The 23,828-nt window shown below is 43.0% G+C and overlaps 2 protein-coding genes and 1 long non-coding RNA gene across 6 annotated transcripts in view; 1 reads left to right on the plus strand and 2 right to left on the minus strand.

The window, feature by feature from the left end:
• LOC308065480 (tubulin alpha-8 chain) lies at window positions 1-7,669 on the minus strand. 2 transcript variants are annotated; one of them, XM_080391515.1, is made up of 5 exons: window positions 7,529-7,669; window positions 3,362-3,584; window positions 2,518-2,666; window positions 1,282-1,962; window positions 1-445 (listed from the first exon to the last, which is right to left on the minus strand). In XM_080391515.1, the coding sequence occupies exons 1-5, from the start codon at window positions 7,529-7,531 to the stop codon at window positions 158-160; spliced, it is 1,344 nt and encodes a 447-aa protein (XP_080247641.1). In that variant the 5' UTR covers window positions 7,532-7,669; the 3' UTR covers window positions 1-157. The 2 variants fall into 2 exon arrangements, with proteins under 2 accessions (XP_080247641.1, XP_080247640.1); XM_080391514.1 differs by lacking the exon at window positions 7,529-7,669 and adding an exon at window positions 6,986-7,115.
• The window catches only part of LOC308065476 (tubulin alpha-8 chain-like), a 25,514-nt gene continuing 5,134 nt past the window's right edge, over window positions 3,449-23,828 (minus strand). The window contains exons 1-6 of one of the 3 annotated variants that reach the window (XM_080391506.1): window positions 17,774-17,981; window positions 16,064-16,277; window positions 15,121-15,269; window positions 14,038-14,718; window positions 13,017-13,294; window positions 6,637-9,310 (exon numbers count right to left, since the gene is read on the minus strand). In XM_080391506.1, the coding sequence (XP_080247632.1) occupies window positions 9,244-9,310; window positions 13,017-13,294; window positions 14,038-14,718; window positions 15,121-15,269; window positions 16,064-16,277; window positions 17,774-17,776 (1,392 nt within the window). In that variant the 5' untranslated portion in view covers window positions 17,777-17,981 and the 3' untranslated portion in view covers window positions 6,637-9,243. Of the gene's footprint in view, window positions 3,585-6,636; window positions 9,311-13,016; window positions 13,295-14,037; window positions 14,719-15,120; window positions 15,270-16,063; window positions 16,278-17,773; window positions 17,982-23,828 lie in introns of those variants that run through there. The other 2 variants (XM_080391505.1, XM_080391507.1) reach the window with 2 other exon arrangements.
• LOC308065489 overlaps window positions 17,916-23,828 on the plus strand; it is a 10,098-nt gene continuing 4,185 nt past the window's right edge. Inside the window, exon 1 of the long non-coding RNA XR_013928795.1 lies at window positions 17,916-18,007. This is a non-coding gene — a long non-coding RNA (uncharacterized lncRNA). The remainder of the gene's footprint in view (window positions 18,008-23,828) is intronic.

Raw genomic sequence — 23,828 nt, forward strand, 5'->3', positions numbered from 1 at the left:
TATCTTACAGGACAATTTATGGAATCAAAGATGTCTTTATATGACCCCTCCTAAATCTGTATATTACATACAAAAAAGGTGACCTAATGGTAGATACATGCAACAGAGTGATACAGAGACAATTCTGTGCTTACTAGGAACAAAGTGTATTTTAAAATTACTCCCCATCATTTTCTTCTTCAAATGAGTCAGTTCCTACTTCTTCATAGTCCTTCTCCAGGGCAGCCAGGTCCTCTCGGGCCTCTGCGAATTCTCCCTCCTCCATGCCTTCACCCACATACCAGTGCACAAAAGCTCTCTTGGCATACATCAGATCAAACTTGTGGTCAAGCCTTGCCCAAGCCTCTGCAATGGCTGTGGTGTTGCTCAGCATGCAGACTGCTCGCTGAACTTGGGCTAGGTCTCCACCAGGAACTACTGTAGGAGGCTGATAGTTGATCCCAACCTGGAAACAGGAATATGAGAGAAGGTTGTAAAAAGGCAAGAGTAGAAAACAGTCAAAGAGCTGAAAAAAATGTGAGTAAAGTTACAGAGGCTGGGGTAGCGTGTTGCCACCTTCAAAACTACCAGATGGCAAATGGCATAAAAAATAATAGTGTCATAAGCAGTAATGGTAATTACATAAACATACATGGTAATTTTAATATCTATATTATTCTTCTGTTTAATGCACACTGGCAACTTTGTAGCTTTCTTAACAAATAGTCAACACTGAACATACAGTTTCACCAAGATACTCTATAAAAACTAATGCAGAAAGTTGGTTCCCAGTTAAAAATTTCCATTCTTAAACCAGCTATTTGTGTGACAAACTTTTTTCCACTGCTAATGTCTGTATTATTGTTGAAATCATGTTTCCCAACACTGCTAGGTAGCCAGCAGGGAGAGGCTATATAATATCTCTGGGTGAGGGGGTTAATGGACACATTCCCTAATATCAGCATTTCCTTTAATAGTTGTATTGGGTTTGGTGTTTCATTAGTTTTAGATGCTGCTTCAGAGGGAACACTAACTGGCTTTTCTAAAATTCAGATCTGAAAGGAATTCTTCTTTAAATTTTAACTCATATGCGCTTCAGATTTCCACTTACGTAACTATTTAGAGTCTGTGTCAATGGGGTGTCCAAAGGAGAAAAGGTACATTTTATATAAATGCACCTTTCTTATGTTCATTCATCTCACAAGTGGGAAACACACCAGGTCAAAAACTTAAATGAAGGTTTCTGCTAGACTGGACTTGCCCTTTGAACATTCAAGAGAAGTTCATGGCAGCCCTGCTCACCTTGAAGCCCGTTGGACACCAGTCAACAAACTGGATAGTTCTTTTGGTCTTGATGGCAGCAATTGCTACGTTGACATCTTTGGGAACTACGTCACCACGGTAGAGCATGCAGCAGGCCATGTACTTCCCGTGTCTCGGGTCACACTTCACCATCTGGTTGTTGGGCTCAAAGCAGGAGCTGGTGATTTCAGCCACCGAGAGCTGCTCGTGATATGCTCTGTCGCAGGAGATGATGGGAGCGTAGGTCACTAAGGGGAAGTGGATGCGCGGGTAGGGTACCAGGTTTGTCTGGAACTCTGTCAGATCCACATTGAGGGCACCATCAAAGCGCAGCGAGGCAGTGATGGAGGAGACAATCTGGCTGATGAGGCGGTTAAGGTTAGTGTAAGTGGGGCGCTCGATGTCCAGATTTCGGCGGCAGATGTCATAGATGGCCTCATTATCCACCATGAATGCGCAGTCCGAGTGCTCCAGGGTGGTGTGTGTGGTCAGGATGGAATTGTAGGGCTCCACCACAGCGGTGGAGACCTGAGGGGCTGGGTAGATGGCAAACTCCAGTTTGGACTTCTTCCCGTAATCCACGGAGAGGCGTTCCATCAGTAAGGAGGTAAAGCCAGAGCCGGTACCCCCACCAAAGCTGTGGAAGATCAGGAACCCTTGCAGCCCAGAACAGGCATCAGTCTAGAAAGTGAAAAAGAAGGTAAAAGAATAGGGGCTGAAGAAGAATGAAAAGATTTCATCTACTGCATGGACTTATTCTGAGCTGAAGGAGAGGGCAGCCACCAGCAATACCCAGCATAGATTTCATGTCAGGTTTTCTTGAGAAAGGGCTGGTGTGATAATCCCATGCTTTACTTTCCTCACTGGCTCAACTTATGACATAAAATCAGACTCTCATCTGTGGAGCTTCTCTCTCTGAACTTCACAATTCTTTTAGATAGTCTAGCTGAAACCAGCAAGGTAAAACTGCCTAATTCACCCTTTTATATCAGTATTGGTGTGCTAGGGCTGTGCTAATAATGGTAAATTACATATTCACAAGCACTTTTTAAGAAATCTGGAGGCATACAGCTGGAAAGGAACTACTGTGCTTCTCTCCCTTGGACTAGTAATGATGCCTCTGTGTCTTGCAATCTCTTTTCTAAACCATTAGTATTTGTAGTTAACAAGCTATCTGTTCTACATTTCTTTCTTCTGCCAAATCCAAACCTCTGTTTCAAAACTACTGGGACTTACCAGCTTACGGACACGATCAAGCACCATATCAATGCTTTCTTTGCCAATGGTGTAGTGGCCACGTGCATAGTTATTAGCTGCGTCTTCCTTCCCAGTGATCAGTTGTTCTGGATGAAAAAGCTCCCGGAAGGTGCCAGCCCTCACTTCATCTGAACAAGAAAGAGAAATTGTAAGAAGCTGCATGGCTGTGCTCCAGTGCCAACAAGTTCTGGTTGTTGTTGCTCTTCATGCAAGCTTTTATTCACAGGAGGTCATGACCCCCAAAACCAGATGTTGATGGAGAAGGGAGCTGTCTCCTAAGCATTTTTTTTCATTGTTGCATTCTTGTATCTGATACTGCAGCTTGTATCGAGCCACAGAAGTTGTTATCTTCTCATGAACCTGTTAGTTGTACAGCCTGTACCCACATGAGGACAAGTCACCAGAAAGAAAGTGTGAAGATGATCAGGTTCCCCCAGGTGCCCCAATTTTTAGACATCCTTCTTTTCCTGGAGGAAAACGGTTGGGCTCCCACTTTGAATCTGAATCAGAGAAAAGCAGAATTCAAATGGCAAAAATGCCACAATAAAAAAAACCCCAAAAGTTAAATATTTATGCAAGGGAAGTCATACAAACCATGCGTACTAGCTGTCAGACTGCTGGGGATCCTGCTGTTCCTATGTTTTTAACACCTGTGACAGAATCTGGTATTCTGTGTCATGAGAAAATTAATTTCATGCTATCTAGTAGTAGACCAAGATACAAGGAGTGTGCTGCTTTGTACCAGTGGACACTGGTGGCACACCATGGTGACAGTAGGAAGAGTAAGCTCTTCTCTGTTTTCCAGGTTTATTTCTGTACTGACCTACTACAGTTGGTTCCAAGTCCACCATTACAGCCCGTGGCACATGCTTCCCAGTGACTGTTTCATTGAAAAATGTGGTAAAAGAGTCATCATAGTTGAGATTGTCCTGCAGATTCTTGAAGGTGCCATCTGGCTGAATGCCATGCTCCAGGCAGAAGAGCTCCCAGCACGCGTTTCCTATCTGAACTCCAGCCTGGCCAACATGAATAGAGATGCACTCACGCTATGGGGAGAGAGCAGAGACAAGGTCAGAAAAGCCAGTGCACGTTACTGTTCCTTATTCCTAATTGTAACTTTTGCCTAGTGTATTCTTTTCCAAAAAAAAAAAAGGTGAATTGTCACTGTCAGCATTCCATTTGGCTGTTCAGCTCCCTGACCACAATGAGACTGTACATATACACACCAGACACTAGGACGATTCTTCAAAAAATTGGCATCTATGTGCTGTAATATACGGACACATGAAAACAGGCAGGAAAAAAAATCATTTCAGTTACACCCAGCTTTCCTCCTATAGATTGGCCCTGCTGAGGAGCACATCCCAGTTCAGTTTATTTTTACTCCTGGCTGGAACCTGACACAGCCATGTGGTATCCTTCAACCTTATGTAACCCAAGACAGGTGATGTCTCTTGATCCTTTTACCCTCTGATAGCAGGCTAGGGTGGAAACCTGGAAGAACTGCTTTAAGCAATATTCACCTCAGGAAATTATTTCAGATTCTCTCAGTTGAAACAAATGTTCCTTCAAGCTCCTGAGCAGCTATGAATTTTACATTGCAGGTCCACTGCTTATTCAGGCAGTGTCATTGCAATATAGCATGTCTATTTGCCTAATTCTGAGCACTGTTTCTGTGGCAGCCAGGAACTTTAATAGAAAGAAAACAGCATATGTAACAGCAGGCTAAAATAGGGAGGTGCTAATTGCTCCAAAATCCTTTATACTTAAGAGTACAGGAGTATGAAGGACCTGGTGCTGGAATTCAGAAGTTCAGAAAGAGGATTATAAAGCAGATACTTCTGGTGTTGTAACTATCAGGACTAACTCAGGTGTAGTGAAAGGCAGGTTTTTATGGAGAGAGTGTTTTCAGGCATGTGGAGTTTTTCAGCATCAGTTTCTGCTTTGAAACAATTGTAATTAAAGCTTTCTGAGCTCTGTCTTTATGATCTCGATGGCCCTGTCTGTACTAGGGAGTAAGAAAAGGTCAGATCATAGTGCTGAACACTGGCCTGTGACTGCCTGTGCTGATTGATAATTAGCACACCCTCTGGCACGGTTTTGGCTTGTGCCAGTTCATACTTTTCCAGACGATGTTTGGGCATCATTCAGAATACAACTCATTGTCACTCAGTGAGCAGCTCACTGACCACTGCCTAGCTTTGGAGAGGGAAAGAAAATTCAGATGCCTAAATATGAAGCAGGCCATGCTACCTGGCTTCAAGGCCAGAGAATGGTCCTTGCTCATTATTTATTTTGCAATATCAAATTTAAAGCATATCCAATGACTTAATATCAGATTTTACCAGTTAAGTTAAAAAAAATAATAATCCTGTAACTGCTTACTCTGCAAAATCATACTGTGACCTCACAGTAAAATGCATCTTCCCCAAAATCTAAATCCTCAGGCAGAATGTGTGACCAGCCACATCTCTGGAGCAGTGTTTTGGTTTGGTGTTTGGTTTTTTTCCCCACAAATTGGCATGCATTTATGTTTTAGAAACATAACTAAAGATATTTTTTCAGAAGCAAGTGGAATTTAAGAAGTCACTGCTGCCCCAGTTAGTTATCCTCAGAAGTTCAAATGAATGTGGAAGGCCAATTTAAATATTTCATTTAATGAAATGTATTATTTCTATTTGTGAGTGGCTGACTGCAAATGCATACGCAGCAGTGTATGTAATGTGCTCTCAAGTGTGCTTGCACAACCCTGTTTTCCTCAACTAAGTTGTGCAAAAGTATCTGAATTATTTGAGTGATGATGAGTCTTCATAGGTCAGTGTGTTGCAGGGGAGTTGCAATCTGGATGCAGGATTACTCAGGAGACGCTGAAGGTGTATTTGGGCTTAGAGATTTCAGTTAAATGCTGATTTTGCATAGGACAGGCTCCTGCTTTTCTTTTAAATCCCAATGTGAACTTGTGAGGCTGGAAGCAAGAAAAAAGAAGTTTTTTCCTTTTAAATCAGGCAATAAAGCCAAGTGACTTTTTAAAATATCATCTTGTAGAGCAAAACTGCAAGTCAAGCAATACTTTGAACCTGAAGAGCTGCTTTGCTCTGTTTCTCAGATCAGTAGAGGAATTGGTCTGTTTTTTTGCAGGTGGAACAAGTGAATGTTGCCTTAGAAAGCTATCATTGTAAAACTTAATATAGGACCACAGCTGGAGACTGCAGAACCAGTTCCTTTCCTTTTAGACTGAGGTTTCAGCTGTGCTAGTTTGAAGCAGTATCTCCATCCTGCCTTTTAAGCCAGGCCTCATGCCATGTTCCTGCCTTCAGCTCCCATTCTCCTACCTCAGCAGCAATTTGGAAATATTCTGACAAGGAGAGAAGACAGTAAAAAAGATGTTTCTAATTTTTCATAGTAAACAGCTTTAAAATAGGTATCGGACTTTTACTAGGGAAGAGAGTGGGCCTTCTTTAGAGTCACAGGCAGAGTAAACTGATCTCTACGTGATATTTGAATTTGGAGCCTACTCTGAACTCATGTTTCATATCCCATCACTAATATACTAGGAGCTGTCTTACAAATTACCTGACTTTTTATGTATCAAGAGACAGTAGAAAGAACCAGGTCCTTTGTGAAACTAAATGTAGGACAGCTTTAACTCTATTACAAAAACAGAATACTACCTGGTTTAAGTATTTACTGTACAAAGACAGACTAATCTTCCAGCTATTCCCAAAACTTACTCACTACCCTATGTCTGCCTTAAGGCATGGGAGCCTGTAGAAGTATGTGTCTTGCTTGCAAACTGGGCGCTGTCATTTTGGACTTGCAGCTGTACTGGCAGAAAATTACATAGTTCTCTGCACCAAAATAAGACTTGGTGCTAGACATAAACTGGGGTACAAGGTGAAATGGATTTTTCACATTTTAAGAGGTTTTGAGAGATTTCTACAGATTTTTAATAACCCCCCAAATCTTAAAAATTAAGGGCCTTTTTTACTTAAACACATACACATATAAAAACATTCAAGCTCTCCGGAAACACAGATGTATACACTGTATAGCTATGAACAGTACAGCCATTGTGGCTAAATTAATTTAAAACTGACACAAAGGTAACTTCTGTTTTATTTCTTAAAAAAATATTATCTCACTTGAAAATGAACCTGTGTTGAGAAAATACAGTCACAACAGAAAATACGAAAAAGCTAAGGCTCCAGATTTAATTTATCTTATAATTCCACCAATTAGAGACTCTGAAGAAAACGTTGGTTCACCATGCCTTACAGCTCCAGTGAGATCTTCTGGCACTCTTTTCCCATCCTCTTACGTAGCAATTGGTGTGTGAGATCAGGGTTTTCTGGCACAAACCGCTGATAACAGCAGCAGATCCCCCTGCCTTCCCTCACCCGCGGTTCTCCTGGTCCCCGGATGACTGGTGTTCCCACGTCCCCCTTACCATGGTGTCTCCAGTGGTGCTTCCTTCCCTTTCGGATCAGCGGTGGCAGGTCTTTGCAGGAACCAGCTCTGGGCTGCAGGGTAGATGGCAGCCCGGGCCCAGCACCCTGCACCTGCTGCTGCGCTTCAGTGTCACAACACGGTGGGGAATAGGTCACCGACTCCGCAGCTCTGCCTGCCACATCGCTGCCTCCTGCCCTCCCTGCCACCCCATGTATGCAAATTCATCCAGACAAGCAGGGCTCAGGTATTTCACAGATTTCACATTTAGTCCCTCCTGGTTTTGCATGCTTATTAAACCTCAGTGTGACCATGTAACATGCCATACACTATACTTTCTAACACCTGAGTATTACACATATCTATCACCTACAGAACACAACCCATCCCAGTTCCCTGTTCTGCCAATATGTGCATGTGTAGACAAAAGCCACTCCTAAATTCCAATACAGAAGCACAGGAAGACATAAGAATGCAAATGAATGGAAAACAGAAGGACAGAGGAAGAAACAAAAATAGAGAACTGGAAAGTTAATATAATTACCATTGTGAAGTGTGCTCTACCAGTGTTCTTAAATGCTGGCCTGACTTCTTTCTGTCCTTACTCCAGCTGCCTCTCTATTAATGTTTCAATTTACTTCTATTGCTTCTCTTTCCATGTACAGTCATCTGGGCTGTCAGCAGCATGGGACAGCATTCAGTACAGACTCTATCTCATCTGTCCAAACAGAGAAAGAAATTTGATTCTATTGCAGTGCTTATTGCAAGACATAGCTGGAGGCATCACACAAACGTTCCCACACCAAATTAGGGAAGTTGCCTCCACCGCTGTATTGTTTGCTCCTTCTGCACTAGCTCAGCATTGGAAAGCAGCAGCTTCTCTCAGTGGAGAATTCCTCGTGTTTGCAACTCCTAGATAACAAGGAGGATGGCATGCTTAATTGCTTGAATATGAGTATTATGTGTCCTCTGACTTTATAAACATACTGATTATTGTTATGTTTAATCAGTAGAAATTGAAATACACAATCCCTAAAATTTAGGTTAATCTACTTTGACATGATGGTATTAATAGATCGTTCTGCCACTGTTGGCAGCCAGAATCTAAGTATCTTCTCTAACTAATGCCTACATTTTAACAGTGTGAAATAGTTCATACTGTTTTTTATAAACTCACATTTACTTTGGTATAGTCTTCATTTTGCTGATTTTTACATAAACCTGCAAATCACTACTCTGATTTTGGCTGGGAAAAGCTAGAGATTTCTGGAGCCACAAATATTTTTTACAGAGGAAGAATTCCCATGATAATTTCTATCTGCTGATTTGTTTAAGCTGAGTCCCACACTTCTCTGGAAAACTATCAGATCATTGCTTTGAGACACAAATAGGTTGTTCTAGTGTTCTTCTTCCAATGGAATGGGTAACACTCCAGAAAATCTGAAATGTTAATGCTTGTGGCTTTGCCAAATGTGAAGCTCTGTGCAGAGAATCACCTCAGGAAAAAGTCTCACAGCAAATACTTCGAGCAATCTACCACCTAAATCCTCTTAGGTACTCTTTGAGTCAACATGTCAGATCTAACAGCTACAAAACCTAAAAGAGGTCTGTATTTGCAGCTTAGTCCATTGCTGCCTTTTCTCTGCTCTTCCATTGCCTGCCTCCTCTCTTCTGAAACAGGCAGTGAGAGCACTTTTGGGAGTCAGTGTTAATCATTCCTCTCTCCACCCCGCTCAAACTCAACTGTCCCAGGACCCATAGACTCACCAATTTTGGGTTGCCACACTGAACAGAACCTCACCAGTCAAAAACTTCCAGGGAGCAGGGAGTGACAGAGTCTTGAGTGGTGTCCCTTCTCCCCAGAATCAATTGAACTTGAAGAATGTTGGGATGACCCAGGTTACTATTTTTCCCTTTCTCACACATGCACAGCTAAGAAAAAGGCCTTTGCAAATCTGCTTTAGACCAAAGAGAGTACTTGACCTGCTCTGTCTTGAGATAGCCCATGAACTCAAGTGCTGGAGATACGTGCTGGTCTGAGGTGAAGGCCAGACATAGATATAAAAATTCTGAGGAAGACTTGGGCACACTGTTTTTCATGAGGCTTCCTTATGTTGCTCTGTCCACCTGTGTTGTGGAGTGCTTGGACAGAAAACCCTCAGCCTAGATACAGAGGGTAACCTGAAAGCGCAGTGTGGAACTGTGCTCCCAGGTACCGGTGAGTTTTGTGGACTCCAGAGCTGGCCTCTGGGCTCTACTTCATGAGGCAGATATGTCTTGGACCTGGATTCTCAGAAAGCCATCTTGCTTGATGCTGGCATTCAACCTGTGTGGGCAGATGATGATCTTGTAAGGACACGTCTCTGTCCTGCATGGAACAGGCTTGAAACATGCCCGACACAGAAAGGGTTGATAGCCCAGCCACCTGGTCAAGACCTGCCCCCTTCAGCTTTTACCTTGTGACACGGTAGATGATGACAAGGGCTAAATAGGGCTGATTATAAAAAAGCTCTGCCATGGAGTCCTGAGGTGTGCAAATAAGTGAATTTGGCATGAGTGCTAGGGTGGTTTCACTGGTACTGCCAGGGGGCTCGTGAATAGCCCTTGCGCCTCAGGATGATGCGCAGCCTGCATGCAGCTGGGATGGTTTGGACATTCTCTGAGGGTTTCTCATGTGCACATGGACTGGGTGTTGTGCCATAGGTGCCCTCCAGGTCAATGCAACAGGGCAAAGGAGTTGTGAGTTATCATCTCCAATTGTTTATGATACTATCAAAATCAGCCTCTTAGAGGGATTTTTTAAAAAAAAATCTTAACACGGCCATACAAACCCTAAACTCTGTCTCTATTTAAAAATAGACACATCTCTGTAAATAGCATTTGTCAATAATCCAGAGCTTAGAAGTACTGTTGTCATGGTTTAACCACAGCTGACAACTAAGCACCACACAGCCTCTCACTCACTCCCCCTCAGTGGGATGGGGGAGAGAATTGGAAAAGTGAGAAAACTCCTGGGCTCAGATAAAGTCAGTTCAACAGGTAAAGCAAAAGCCACACATGCAAGCAAAGCAAACCAAGGAATTCATTCACTACTTCCTGTCGGCAGGCAGGTGTTTAGCCATCCTCAAGAAAGCAGGGCTCCATCTCCTGTAACAGTTACTTTAGAAGACAAAACCCATCAGTCCAAATATCCCCCCACTCCTTCTTCCCCCAGCTATATATGCTGAGCTTGATGTCGTATGGTGACCGTATCCCTTTGGTCTATTGGGGTCAGCTGTCCCAGTTTGTCCCCTCCCAACTTCTTGTGCACCACAAACCTACTCACTGGTGGGGTGGTATGAGAAGCAGAAGAGGCCTTGGCTCTGTGTAAGCACTGCTCAGAAATAATTATTTTATTATTATGATTATTTTTATTGTTGTTGTTGTTATATGATAATACATCCCTATATTATCAACACTGTGTCCAGCACAAACCCCAAACACAGCCCATACTAGCTACTAGGAAAAAAATTAACTCTACCTCAGCCAAAACCAGCACAACTTGGCACCAGATCCCAGGCCAAGAAAACCAGTAAGTCCTGTGATCTATCAGTTCTGTTCTGGCTAAAGAGCAAAATCCATCAACAGGCAAATGAAGGAGAGTCAACTTCTTTGTCTCCTCTACCAGATGTGCATCACTCCCTACAGACTGGCTACCTAAGTAACTCACCAGTAGTGGCAGAGTAGTGGATTATTTTAGAACAGTAACATGCTATCTTACAAAACAGTGCAGTCCTAAGAAGGTCTTTGGTGATCGTACAAAAACCTCTTTTGCTTTTGATGTGGTGTGTAAAGTGAAAGTCTTTGCATTCACACACATTATAATACCTTCTCACGTTAGGTATCAGTAAAGATACAAATGTTTCCCTGTGTTCTCTCTGTCATTCTGTTGCCACCTGCTGGGAGAATTGACAGCATCTCAGTTCAGGTATTTCTGAAATCCCAAAGTTGAGTTATTCAGTACCTGCATAAAACTGCTATACTGATAAAATACTGGCTTTCAGGCATTATGCCTGCAACAGAGAACTGTGCTGTGTACTTTTAAAAATACTTTTAAATAACAAAAATTAAGTACATATTGGGGTACAGTTTCAAGAGTTCTCTCCTTTTTGGTAAAAACTGTAATACAATTTTTTTTTCTAGATACATTAAAAATTACAGAATTAGATCTGGACTTGCTGAATTATCTCCCCTAATTATAGTTTCTACTATAAAGGTCAGCCATTCATTTTGCAGATAAAAAGACCAACTACATCAGTGATGTTTCTGGATGTGCCTGCTTTTCTCTATGACATTTTAGCAAACCTAATACAAACAGCTTTACCAGAAAGGGGACAGGGGACAACACTCCTCAACAGCTTGGGCAAAACATAATGCATTTCTGTAGCCCTGCTGGAGTTATATGCCATGAGTATATGTTTCAGTGAAAACATGGATTTTTTAAAAAATAAATTTATGAAAGATCAATAGTAAATCCTGCACTGAAATAACAGTGCTATACATTTGGTCTCTAGGGTGTCTCTGTTTCATCATTGTTAAGGGAAACCTTCCAGATAACCATAAGCAAGTTGGACACACATGGCAAAGTCAGCACAACAGGCTTATTGTCTTGCTGCAGGCATTGTTCAAGCACAGGGCTGCTCAACAGGTACCCCCAAATGGACACCATTTTCTTTGCCTTCGATTACCTTTCTCTTGCTTCCACCCCAGTCCTAAACAGAGACACACACCACTTTTTCACCACTGGCCCTGTTCTGCTAATTTTACACCTTTAGTTGACAATTTCAGCTTCAGTTAGTACCCCCAGTAAGCCAACACCCCATTCACTTTCAGTTGATATCTTACACTCAAGGTGGGGTTCCCCCAAAACTCCCCTTTCATTATATGTAACACCCAGTAGCTTCTCCTGCCATTACCGCATTACTTTAGACACAGGTTCGGACTGGCCAGCTGTGTTTCCTGTTCTGTTATCTGCAAAATCCAGCAGTTTCTCTTGTTATCCCATCAGTTTAACCTCAGGCCAGGGCTGGCCACCTGCCTACATGCCTTAAAAATATATTGTTCTAAAACCCTAAAACAATGGGAATATATAAAAATATACCTTACAAAGACTTAAGCTGTGAAGTCATAGCTGCTGTTCTTAGACATCCCACCTATACCTACCACACACATTTTTTGTCACAGTTCTGATTTATTGTCATCTCAGTAAGTCTGATGGAGCTGGTAATGCTTCTGTCCTGCATGCCACAAGCTGGTCATTTTAAGGCCCTCAGCTGTTACAGATTATGTCCAGTTAGCAGTTCCAACAGAACTGTCAGCATGCTTGCACCTCCAGACCAATCCAGTTGTGATTGTTAGACAAGTTGCTGCACAAGCCTGGTGTGCTCTGAACCCCTGATGAAGCTAAGAGTACCTGAACTGGGCCCCTGCTCATGGCAGCTGGCCAGATCACACCTTCTAACCAGCCCATGCTGTGGACTTCTGTAGAAACAAGGGCACTGGGACAAGCTTTATGTTCTTGGCGCCCAACAGAGTTCTCGCTGCATCTGACAGCTTTACAAACATTATGTTTTGAATTAGTATGAAATAAAGATCGAGCATTGTAGGGATCTTCTCCTTACATAGTGTCCGTAGCAATTACGGGGGACATTTTGAAGCACAAGTTCTTCAATGTTACAGCTACACAACTCTACCTTTGTACTGAATAAATGACAGTATAGATGACACAGATCCTTTCAGGATATATTAGCAAAAACACTGAAGCCAGTCACCCTCTGAGGCAAAGTGATTAATGATATAAAGTAAATAATGGTCATATATTCTGCATTTACTGTCTTATAATCTTAAGTGGAGAGCTCATCGTATTATAAGTCTACTAAACGGCAATGGACTTGGTGTGTGCAAGACAAGCAGAAATGCAGCCACATGAAAAAAGACACAGAGACAATCGTAAGCACAGAAAAGGGGAGGGTGAATTTTAAGATTCTTCTCACTCATTTTCTTCTTCAAATGAGTCAGTTCCTGCTTCTTCATAGTCCTTCTCCAGGGCAGCCAGGTCCTCTCGGGCCTCTGCAAATTCTCCCTCCTCCATGCCTTCACCCACATACCAGTGCACAAAAGCTCTCTTGGCATACATCAGGTCAAACTTGTGGTCGAGCTTTGCCCAAGCCTCTGCAATGGCTGTGTTGCTGCTTAGCATGCAGACTGCTCGCTCAGCCTGGGCTAGCTCGCCTCCTGGTGTAACTCTAGGAGGCTGATAGTTGATCCCAACCTGCAAATAACAACAGGAAAGATGGAAGAATAAGAAGAGTTATGAGAAAAGGGACAAAATTTAAACAGGGTAGGAAAATTGTAAAACCATTGGTGGGGGAAGGAAAAGAGGTAGGAAAAAACCTGAATCACATCAGTATTAAGTCTAATGTGATTCAAGCTACTATTTTGTGCACAAGCCAACTCCTTATCCTCACTCAAGGGGAATAAAAACCCAGAACTGAGAGATCAATTTGAACTAGACCCTAAATGAAGAAAAGCTTATAAAAATATGTCAGTATGCATGGAAGAATTTGGGACAAGGAAAGAATCTCTTTGCGGACTGATGTAGAAATGTTTCACTTGTCAACAAAATATTATTGATAACTTTGGGGGTTTTTTTTGTTTAGTTGGTTTGTTTTTTTAAATCTCATAAAGGACAGTGTCAATGTCTTCAGATTATAAGCCTTACCTTGATCTTCTTCTAAAATGCAATTTTTTTAAGTTTGAAGGTTATAGGGTTGACATTTTCCTGCTACTGAATACAGAAATACTGTATATGTTTCCATTTTTTTTAAAATTTAGCAGTCTGTGTCAATGGGGTGTCCAAAGGAGAAAAGGTACATTTTATATAAATGCACCTTTCTTATGTTCATTCATCTCACAAGTGGGAAACACACCAGGTCAAAAACTTAAATGAAGGTTTCTGCTAGACTGGACTTGCCCTTTGAACATTCAAGAGAAGTTCATGGCAGCCCTGCTCACCTTGAAGCCCGTTGGACACCAGTCAACAAACTGGATAGTTCTTTTGGTCTTGATGGCAGCAATTGCTATGTTGACATCTTTGGGAACTACGTCACCACGGTAGAGCATGCAGCAGGCCATGTACTTCCCGTGTCTCGGGTCACACTTCACCATCTGGTTGTTGGGCTCAAAGCAGGAGCTGGTGATTTCAGCCACCGAGAGCTGCTCGTGATATGCTCTGTCGCAGGAGATGATGGGAGCGTAGGTCACTAAGGGGAAGTGGATGCGCGGGTAGGGTACCAGGTTTGTCTGGAACTCTGTCAGATCCACATTGAGGGCACCATCAAAGCGCAGCGAGGCAGTGATGGAGGAGACAATCTGGCTGATGAGGCGGTTAAGGTTAGTGTAAGTGGGGCGCTCGATGTCCAGATTTCGGCGGCAGATGTCATAGATGGCCTCATTATCCACCATGAAGGTGCAGTCTGAGTGCTCCAGGGTGGTGTGTGTGGTCAGGATGGAATTGTAGGGCTCCACCACAGCGGTGGAGACCTGAGGGGCTGGGTAGATGGCAAACTCCAGTTTGGACTTCTTCCCGTAATCCACGGAGAGGCGTTCCATCAGTAAGGAGGTAAAGCCAGAGCCGGTACCCCCACCAAAGCTGTGGAAGATCAGGAATCCTTGCAGCTCAGAACAGGCATCAGCCTGAAAGCCAACAGGAAACATGAAAGAGTAAGTGAACGTATCTTTAAATTACACCCTGAAATAGAGACAGTAAATACGCCCAGTGCACAGTACAAAAAACAGCAGTTCTCCCAGAAAACTCTCCATGCATGTTTTCCTCTAAATCTCTAGCTAGAGTACCAAAAGAGCGGTATTGATTTTTTTCTTACAATAGGAATGCTATAACAATATTTGAGGTTTTCCACTTAAGTCTTTCATTCATATAAAAAGTAAGAAAGAAAATCCAGGACTTGCATTTCTCTGTTCTGAGCCAATGACAGTAGTAAAAGCAAAATGAGAGCTACTATCCAAAAAAAAATTTATGTGGTGCTTATTTCCCCTCCCATCCTCCTAAGGTCTTGCTTCCAATGTAATAGTACACACCAGCTTGCGGATACGATCTAATGCCAGGTCAATTTTGTCTTTGCCAATGGTGTAGTGGCCACGTGCATAGTTATTAGCTGCATCTTCCTTCCCAGTGATCAGTTGTTCTGGATGAAAAAGCTCCCGGAAGGTGCCAGCCCTCACTTCATCTGAACAAGAAAGAGAAAAAGCATAAGCTTGGAAGAGATAATTCACCAAAGTTGATGATATTTGCAAAACAAACGGAACATTTTATATTAGCATAAAATGGTATGGAAGATGTGTTATGTTGAAAAACAAAGTATGGAAGTGAGGAGTTATCATCTGAGATGTTCTCAGTTTTGAAAAGAAGAAAAAAAAAGAAGGGGACTGTGCTGCAAATGTAAGTTGCTGTGTTATACAAGCAAATTAATTTATCAAACAAGGGCTGTGCCATGCTGTTTCTAGAATTTCAGCTCTACAGACTGATCAGATGAAGATTCATCAGAACCTTCAGGGGAATGACTGGAAAAAAGGAGACTTGCAAGAGTAAACAGTGGTTTCCCCTGAAAATCTCTGAGGACACTTCTGTTGTCTGATTCTTCATGCTCCTCTCTTACATCTGAATGCGAGGAAAGCATTTTCCATCAGTTAACAAAAGAAAAATACCACCACACACCAAAAAAAAAGACCAGAAAGGATTCTCTTTAAGAAAGCTAAATTGTACTCATAACCAGTGAAGGTTTAAACAGTAAATTTCTGAGTGTATTATTAGTAGAGTACCATGACAGAGTGCAGTCTGGTTTTCATCTTTGAGAATAACAGAGCATTTAGTAATACCTGGTATTGAAAAATTAAAACCTGTACGTTTTGCCTCTATGTTGGAGTCATCCCTCATGGTAAGGGCATTTGCCCTGCTATTCAGTGATCTGAACTTTGGCACCCAGAAGAGTTAATTAATTTCCAAGGTGAGCTCTGTACTGACCTATTACAGTTTGTTCCAAGTCCACCATAACAGCCCGGGGCATGTATCTGCTAGAGCTTGTCTCTCTGAAGAATGTGGCTAAAGAGTCATCATTGCTGGGTTGGTTGATGAAGGTGCCATTTGGCTGAATGCCGTGCTCCAGACAGAAGAGTTCCCAACACGCGTTGCCGATTTGAACTCCACTTTGGCCAATGTGAAGAGAGATGCACTCACGCTGAAAGGGGAGGGAAACAGTGAGAAGAACCAGTGAATATCCTGAAAGTCTGTAAGCTGATCTTACCTGAAACCCCAAATCGACCAGCAATTACAAAGTTTTCCATAAGACTGGAATTAATGGAAAATATTCTAACACTTATTTACAAGTAGGAAGAAAAATATTTTGCTGGGCATAGAAAGAAACAATAATCACAGCAGCTAGAGATGTGTAGCCATGCCTACACATGGTGTACAGTACACAGATCTACATGTAGAGTGCACATAAGTCCAGAGACAAAAACTGTGTACAGGTATGCAAAATAAACAACAGTAGGTCCCAGCTAATGAGCCAAGTCCAGTTATCCAGGCCAAGACACAGCTATATTGCCTTATTGATATATAGATAACTATCTTCTGATCTCTCAACCTTCCATTGAACTTGTGTTGGACAGGTAGAAGACAGGTTTGTAGAAATTAAAAGAAAGAGAATTAAAGTGCTTTTAGTACCTCAATTAATTTCAGCTGCTAGTTGTTTTGGTCCATTCCCTGGGTACTTTGAATTCAGTTTGTGAACAGTTAACTTGATACTCAAGAGGACTTGGTACTCCTTTACATGTTAGACTAAAGTAACTTCCTGAGAAATCCTTCTCATACATACACTTCTGTAATCATGGCTGCTCAGTCAATAACCAGTTTCTAAATTGTTTATTACTGTGTCATGCACATACTTTAATAACAGAAATCTGAACCACAAAATATGGTATATTTTAAAAGAAAAAGAAGCGTGTCTCCTGTAGATTGCTATGCAGACTCCCAAGTACTGTGAATGTAATGCAGGGGTCCTCAAACTACAGCCCGCGGGCTGGATACAGCCCCCCAGGGTCCTCAATCCGGCCCCCGGTATTTACAGCCCCCCCCTGCCGAGGGTTGGGGGGGAAACCAAGCAGCCGCAGATGACTGCCTGCCACTGCATCCGCGCGCCGGCCCCCTGGTTAAAAAGTTTGAGGACCCCTGATGTAATGGGTTCTCTCAAAAACACTCTTATTGGACATGGTATATTTAAATATGAATCTTTTGGCAGATGATTCCACCCAGTCTTACAGAGTATCTAGGGAATTGTCCCCATTTCTTTGCTCCTAATTTCACTACTCACAAGCTAGTAGGAAAAGGCCATTAATACAGGGTTAAAATACTGTATTCAAAGTACATCCAGAGAAGTTTCTACTCAAAAAGAAAAAAAAGCTCCAACTCCATCCTTCTTTTGCTGCATATGACTTCCCTTATAATAAATTTATTAACATAAATGTAGCTGTACATCTTGGACTCTAGATTTGTTTACCAAGAAGCTAATACAATAGTTTGTACACTGTGAGCAATATTTGTTGCCTCCAAAATAAAACAAAAAAAGTCACATCAACCTCCCCGCCTTCACTCAGATCTTGATCAGAGTAGGGGGGATACAAGGCCAAATTCATTGCTTATTGCCTCATAAAATAACCCAATTCTTTTCTTTACCATGGCTTCTCCTGTGTGCTTCCCTTCTTGGTTGGTAGTGGCAGCTCTGGTTACTGATGTTTCTGTTGTCTAAGCAGACTGGTGCAAGGTGGCAGGGCATCCACACCTCACTGGCAGGGGCTCCACAGCATCACAACATAGGCAGGAGAGATCATAATCTCTCCCAGGCAACTGTCTCAGTCCACCCACTCACCTGTTACACCAGCAGCCAGCTTTGTGTGCATTTGAGAGGGGGTGGGTGGGTAAGAGATAGGGTAGAGTTTAACAATTGTAATAGTCTGTTTAGCTGTTTAGGGTAAAAATTGCAAAATTTAAGCTGTTTGCCAAATCTTACACGGTTTGCTTGGGTACTGTGATAAGGTGTACGGGAGTAAAGGGCTTCATGACCATATAAGTCCAGCTTTATGACCATATAAGTCCAAAGAAAGATTACAACCTTGCAAGAACAAGCCAAAGCTGGTTCTGCGGTTTGGACAAAGAGCAGGACGTTACTGAGCCTGCGCCAGATGTGGGGGTCACGAGGAAGACTCACCTGCCTTCATCCTCAGGACCCCTGACGACCACCACCAGGGGACACTGCGCAAACTCAGTCGGGAGAGAGATATGGAAATGACTTGCAGAACTAATTTTAATACAAAGCGGGGATAGGTAATGCATATGTATAAGCGTATTACATCATATTATGAATATGTAATGAGTTGTCTTATAAAAACAGAGCAAGTTTTCGTATCAGGCGCACACGGTTTTGGCAGGACTACTCCCCCGTGCTGCCCAGCGCTGAATAAACATACCTACTTTACAATCTTACAGATTGTGGAGTCTGCTTTCCGCACGTCAGTTTTGGCGAGCCAGGCAGGAGGATCTCCACTCGGCTGCGGGACCGACTGCGGAGCGGACGCTCCTAGGCGCGCCCCGAGCATTTTACTCGGAGGAGTCTCCGCTGCCGGCCGATCACCGCGGGAGTGGACAACAGCCTCTTGAAGCTGCGGATTTAACGGTATGTTTAACGAAGGGATTTAAGCGTACGCACATTCGGGGCTGCTGATAAATCGCGCAGAGACGTCTGGCGTGCAGCATAGTGCCCGTGGGTTGGGTACCTGTAGGGTTTGGGACTGCAGTTTGGGACTGCAATTGGGAAACTCGCTGGCCGATAGAGCGGCCGGTAGCGATCTCGGGGATAGATCGACTGAGTTTGAGGTAACCGCTGTATCCCGTTGTTGGGAGCCAGGATGGACCTGCTAATGACCGGTATATGAGAAGCAGGAGAAGGGTAAGCGGGCCTCTTGTAATTTACAAGATATTTGCAGCTGCTAGAAGGTTGTTAACTGGAGCGATGCTATGTTAGCTTTCTTTTGGTATTGATTTTGGTTATGGCAATAAGGCATTTGGAATAGACTACCGATTTGAATTTGTCGAACCATAGTGTTTGTGTGAAGTGATGTGTGTGTGATTTTCTCTGAGTGCATGGACGTCCGTGAGAGTGGAATTGAGTGAGAATAAGTGAGAGTGTGGCAGACAGGCGTGAAAAGAGAATTTAAAAGTCAGTTTAAATCCCTTAAGAGTATATTGAAAATGGGTAACACCCAAGGAGGGATACTGAAAAAAGTCCTCTGGGTTGTATACTCGCCCATTGGAAGGATATTGTAGGGAAGGGAAGCACAGAAAGTAAAAAGACCCTCATTAAATATTGTAATCAGTGGTGGCCATTGTATAAGTTAGAGGGCGAAGTTAAGTGGCCATTTAATGGAACATTGGATTATAATACTTTGTTACAGCTTATGCTGTTCTTGAGAAGAGAAGGGAAATGGGATGAAGTATCATATGCAGATATGTTTTTCACTCTGCGAAACCATCCGGAGTGGCAAAGGGACTGTGGGATAATACCCCCACAGGACCCTATGGTACTCGCATTGGAGCGAGAAAATAAAGGGGGTAGAAGTAAACTAAAAAGATGCTGTTCTTCCTGCAGCATTGGGCAGCGGTGTACAAAGGCAGACAAAGTTCACCAAGCCCCAGAACAAGACTTAGATGACTTGTTTAAACCTCCCCCCCGGGCACGGGACAAGGATGTGGATTCAGAAGGAGCTTTTAATCCTCCTGATAGCCCTGTATCTTCCCACACTCGGCAGAAGTCTGCCCTGACTACTTTACAAGCACCCCTCCGAGAGGCGGTGGGGCCAGATGGTGGAACAATGCTAATTAAAGTGCCTTTCTCCACTGCTGATTTGGGAGAATGGAGAAAGATTGCAAAGGATTATAGAAGTGACCCGATAAGTGTAGCCAGGCATTTCCAATTTATCGTAAAACAACACAATCCCGATTGGAATGATATACAATTATTATTGGAATATTTGACTGAAACTGAAAAACAGCTAGTTCTGAAAACAGCAGGAAATTTGGCCGAAGATCATTATAAAATTACAGGAGGGGATGTTAAGGAACATTTCCCCCTCCAAGACCCAAAGTGGGATGCTAATAGATCGGCACATATGCAAAGATTACAGGAATATCAGGAATGGGTTTCGAAGGGAATGGAGAGAGCAATTCCCAAAACTATAAACTGGTCAGCTTTATATGCAGTTAAGCAAACTCCTTCTGAGTCCCCGTCTGAGTTCCTGGATCGGCTGAGGGATGTGATGCGTCGTAACACGCCGCTAGACCCTGGGTCTGAGGTAGGGATCCAGCAATTAGTTTATTCCTGGGTCAATCTGCAGGGGACATAAGGCGAAAACTTCAAAAGCTGCGTTCTACAGAAGGTAGAAACTTAGAGATATTGTTAGATGAAGCGTGGAGGGTGTTTAGTAATAGAGAAGAAAAATATCGGCGGGGACAAAAGAAATTGATAGCTGCCATTCAAGAAAAAGGGGAACGGAGAGGTGGTAGGCGAGATTCGTCTCGATTGGAAAGGGATCAGTGCGCTATATGCAAGGGCTTTGGTCATTGGAAAAGGGAATGTCCTAGAAACAGGGAAGGGGGTCGGAAAACCTCAGCGAATGTGAAGATAGCCAATGTAATAGAAGACTGACGGGAACCTGGGGAATCTACCCTAGCGGATCCACTGGTTACAATTAAGCTAGGGGAAAAGCAGCAGCAAGTGAAGTTTTTGATAGATACAGGAGCAACATATTCGGTTTTAAATCAAGCCTTAATTCCTTTAGGAGATGATTACGTTGTAGTACAGGGAGCAACTGGCCAAAGTGAAAAGGCGTATTTTTGCAAACCTTTAAAGTATAAATTGGGAAAGCAATGGGGTATCCACAAGTTCTTATATATGCCCAACTCTCCAAAGGCACTTTTGGGGAGAGATTTGTTGGAACAATTAGGAGCAAAGATCACGTTTGAAAAAGGGGAAATTACTTTGGAGGTAAAGGATCAACAATATACACAAGCATTAAGTCTAGTCCTAACTAGTCTCCCCTCAGAAGGGAAAATCGATGAGGAAATTCTGAACCAAGTGTATCCAGGAGTCTGGGCTACTGATGTGCCTGGAAGAGCGAAAAATGCTCCACCTGTTGAAGTTAAGATAAAGGAAGGTCAACGACCGGTAAGAATTAAACAATATCCTCTAAAGAAAGAGGACAGGGAAGGAATCCGGCCGGTGATAGAAAAATTTTTGCAGCTAGGACTATTAAAGGAATGTGAATCTGAATTCAATACTCCTATATTACCTATTCGGAAGTCCGATGGGTCATATAGGGTGGTTCAAGACTTGCGCGCAGTGAACAGGATTACTGAGGATCTCTACCCAGTCGTGGCAAATCCGTATACCCTACTGACTGCATTGGCATCTGAATTAATCTGGTTTACTGTTCTAGATTTAAAGGATGCTTTCTTTTGCCTCCCTCTCCACGAAGCCAGTCAAAAGTTGTTTGCATTTGAGTGGGAAAATCCTAAAAGTGGTCGAAGGACCCAGCTCACTTGGACGGTGTTGCCGCAAGGGTTTAAGAATAGTCCTACCATTTTCGGCAATCAGCTTGCGAGAGACCTGGAATCCTGGGAAGCCCCGTCCGAGAAAGGAAAATTGTTACAGTATGTGGATGACATTCTGATCGCTACCAACACAGAGGAAGATTGTATGGCATGGACGGTGAGTCTGTTGAATTTCTTAGGGCTTCAAGGATACAGGGTGTCTAGGAAGAAGGCTCAGGTAATGCAGCGTAAAGTGAGTTATTTGGGCTATGAAATCAGTGCGGGACAGAGAACTTTGGGGCAGGCCCGCAAAGAGGTGATATGCCAAACTAAAAAACCCCAGATGGTAAAGGAATTGCGAACCTTTCTGGGAATGACAGGGTGGTGTCGATTGTGGATCTACAATTATGGACTGCTTGTTAAACCATTATATGCGCTGACAGCGACTGAGCAGAAACACCTCGAATGGAATAAAGAGGCCGAACAAGCTTTTGAACAACTAAAGAAGGCTCTGATGTCAGCCCCGGCCTTAGGACTCCCGGATGTGGGTAAGCCGTTTCTCCTTTTCTCTCATGAGAAACAGGGCATTGCCCTAGGAATATTGGCACAGGAGCTAGGTCCGTATCGTCGGGCAGTTGGCTACCTCTCTAAACAGTTAGACGCGACTGCAAAGGGCTGGCCTGGATGCCTAAGGGCAGTTGCGGCTGTGATACTAAATATACAGGAAACCCGAAAATTCACCCTGGGCCAGAAAATGACTGTTTTTGTGTCCCATGCAGTGTCGGCAGTATTGGAAGCAAAGGGTGGACACTGGCTATCTCCACAAAGATTCCTGCGATATCAAGCTGTAATAGTGGAACAGGATGATGTGGAACATTGTCAACCCAGCTTCTTTTCTCAGTGGAAACACAGGAGAGCCAGTGCATCATGACTGCCTAGAAACTATTGAAGCGACATACGCAAGTCGCCCAGACTTAAAGGATAGCCCCATAGAAAATGGAAAAAACTGGTTCACAGACGGGAGCAGCTATGTCCTGAATGGCAATCGACACGCTGGATACGCCATCACCACCAGTCAAGAGGTAATAGAGTCAGGACCTTTGCCCATGAACACCTCCGCACAAAAGGCAGAAATAATTGCCCTAACTCGAGCTCTGAAGTTGGCTCAAGGCAAAACTGTAAACATTTACACAGACTCAAAATATGCTTTTGGAGTTGTACACGCACATGGAGCAATTTAGAAAGAAAGAGGTTTATTAAACTCCCAAGGGAAAAATATCAAACATGCAGAAGAAATTCTGAAGTTACTAGAAGCTGTTCAACTCCCTGAGAAAGTGGCAATTGTGCATATTAAGGCACACCAGAGAGTAAGCTCAGATTTGGAAAAAGGGAATGAACTGGCGGATAGAGAGGCAAAACAAGTGGCCAAAATGAAAATAAGAGTGGCAGGGGCTTTAATTCCCGATAGGCATATTTCCCTACAAGATAAACCAAAATATACTAAGGAAGATCAAAAACTCATTTCAGACTTAGCAGGGTCGTATAATGAAGAGGGATGGGCTTATACCCCACAGGGAAAGTTAATTGTTCCCTCATATTTACTGTGGCATTTAATACGGGAAGAACATAGGAAGAGACATTGGGGAATGGAGGCTCTGTATAAGCATCTGATAAAAGATATTGTAGCTAGAAACTTATATACCACAGTGAGACAGGTGACTCAACAGTGTGAACTTTGCCTCCAAACTAATCCAAAGAATACTCCCAAACTAGAAATGAGCCAGATTGGAAAGGGTAATGGGCCTGGACAACAATGGCAGGTTGATTTCACAGAACTTCCAAGAAAAGGGGGGTACCGATATTTGCTGGTATTAACTGATACCTTTTCAGGTTGGCCAGAAGCGTTCCCAACCAGAACTGCCAAGGCTCGGGAGGTAACTAAAATACTAATACAAGAAATAATACCACGTTTTGGGGTTCCAGCAACCATATCCTCTGACAGAGGACCACACTTTGTTTCAAAAATAGTGCAACAAACCAGCCACCATTTAGGTATAGATTGGCAGCTTCACACCCCATATCGCCCTCAGTCGAGTGGCCAAGTGGAGAAAATGAACCACTTAATCAAACAGCACGGACAAGACCG

Source organism: Falco punctatus, assembly GCF_963210335.1.
Source record: "Falco punctatus genome assembly, chromosome: 6".
Taxonomy (NCBI): Eukaryota; Metazoa; Chordata; class Aves; order Falconiformes; family Falconidae; genus Falco; species Falco punctatus.

What these genes read in the sequence shown, in the direction of transcription:
- LOC308065480 (XM_080391515.1), bottom strand. An exon ending in CTTGGAACCAACTGTAGTAG is followed by an intron (nt 2,667 to 3,361) that starts GTCAGTACAGAA and finishes TTTCTTGTTCAG; the next exon opens with ATGAAGTGAGGGCTGGCACC. An exon ending in TTGATCGTGTCCGTAAGCTG is followed by an intron (nt 1,963 to 2,517) that starts GTAAGTCCCAGT and finishes TTCACTTTCTAG; the next exon opens with ACTGATGCCTGTTCTGGGCT.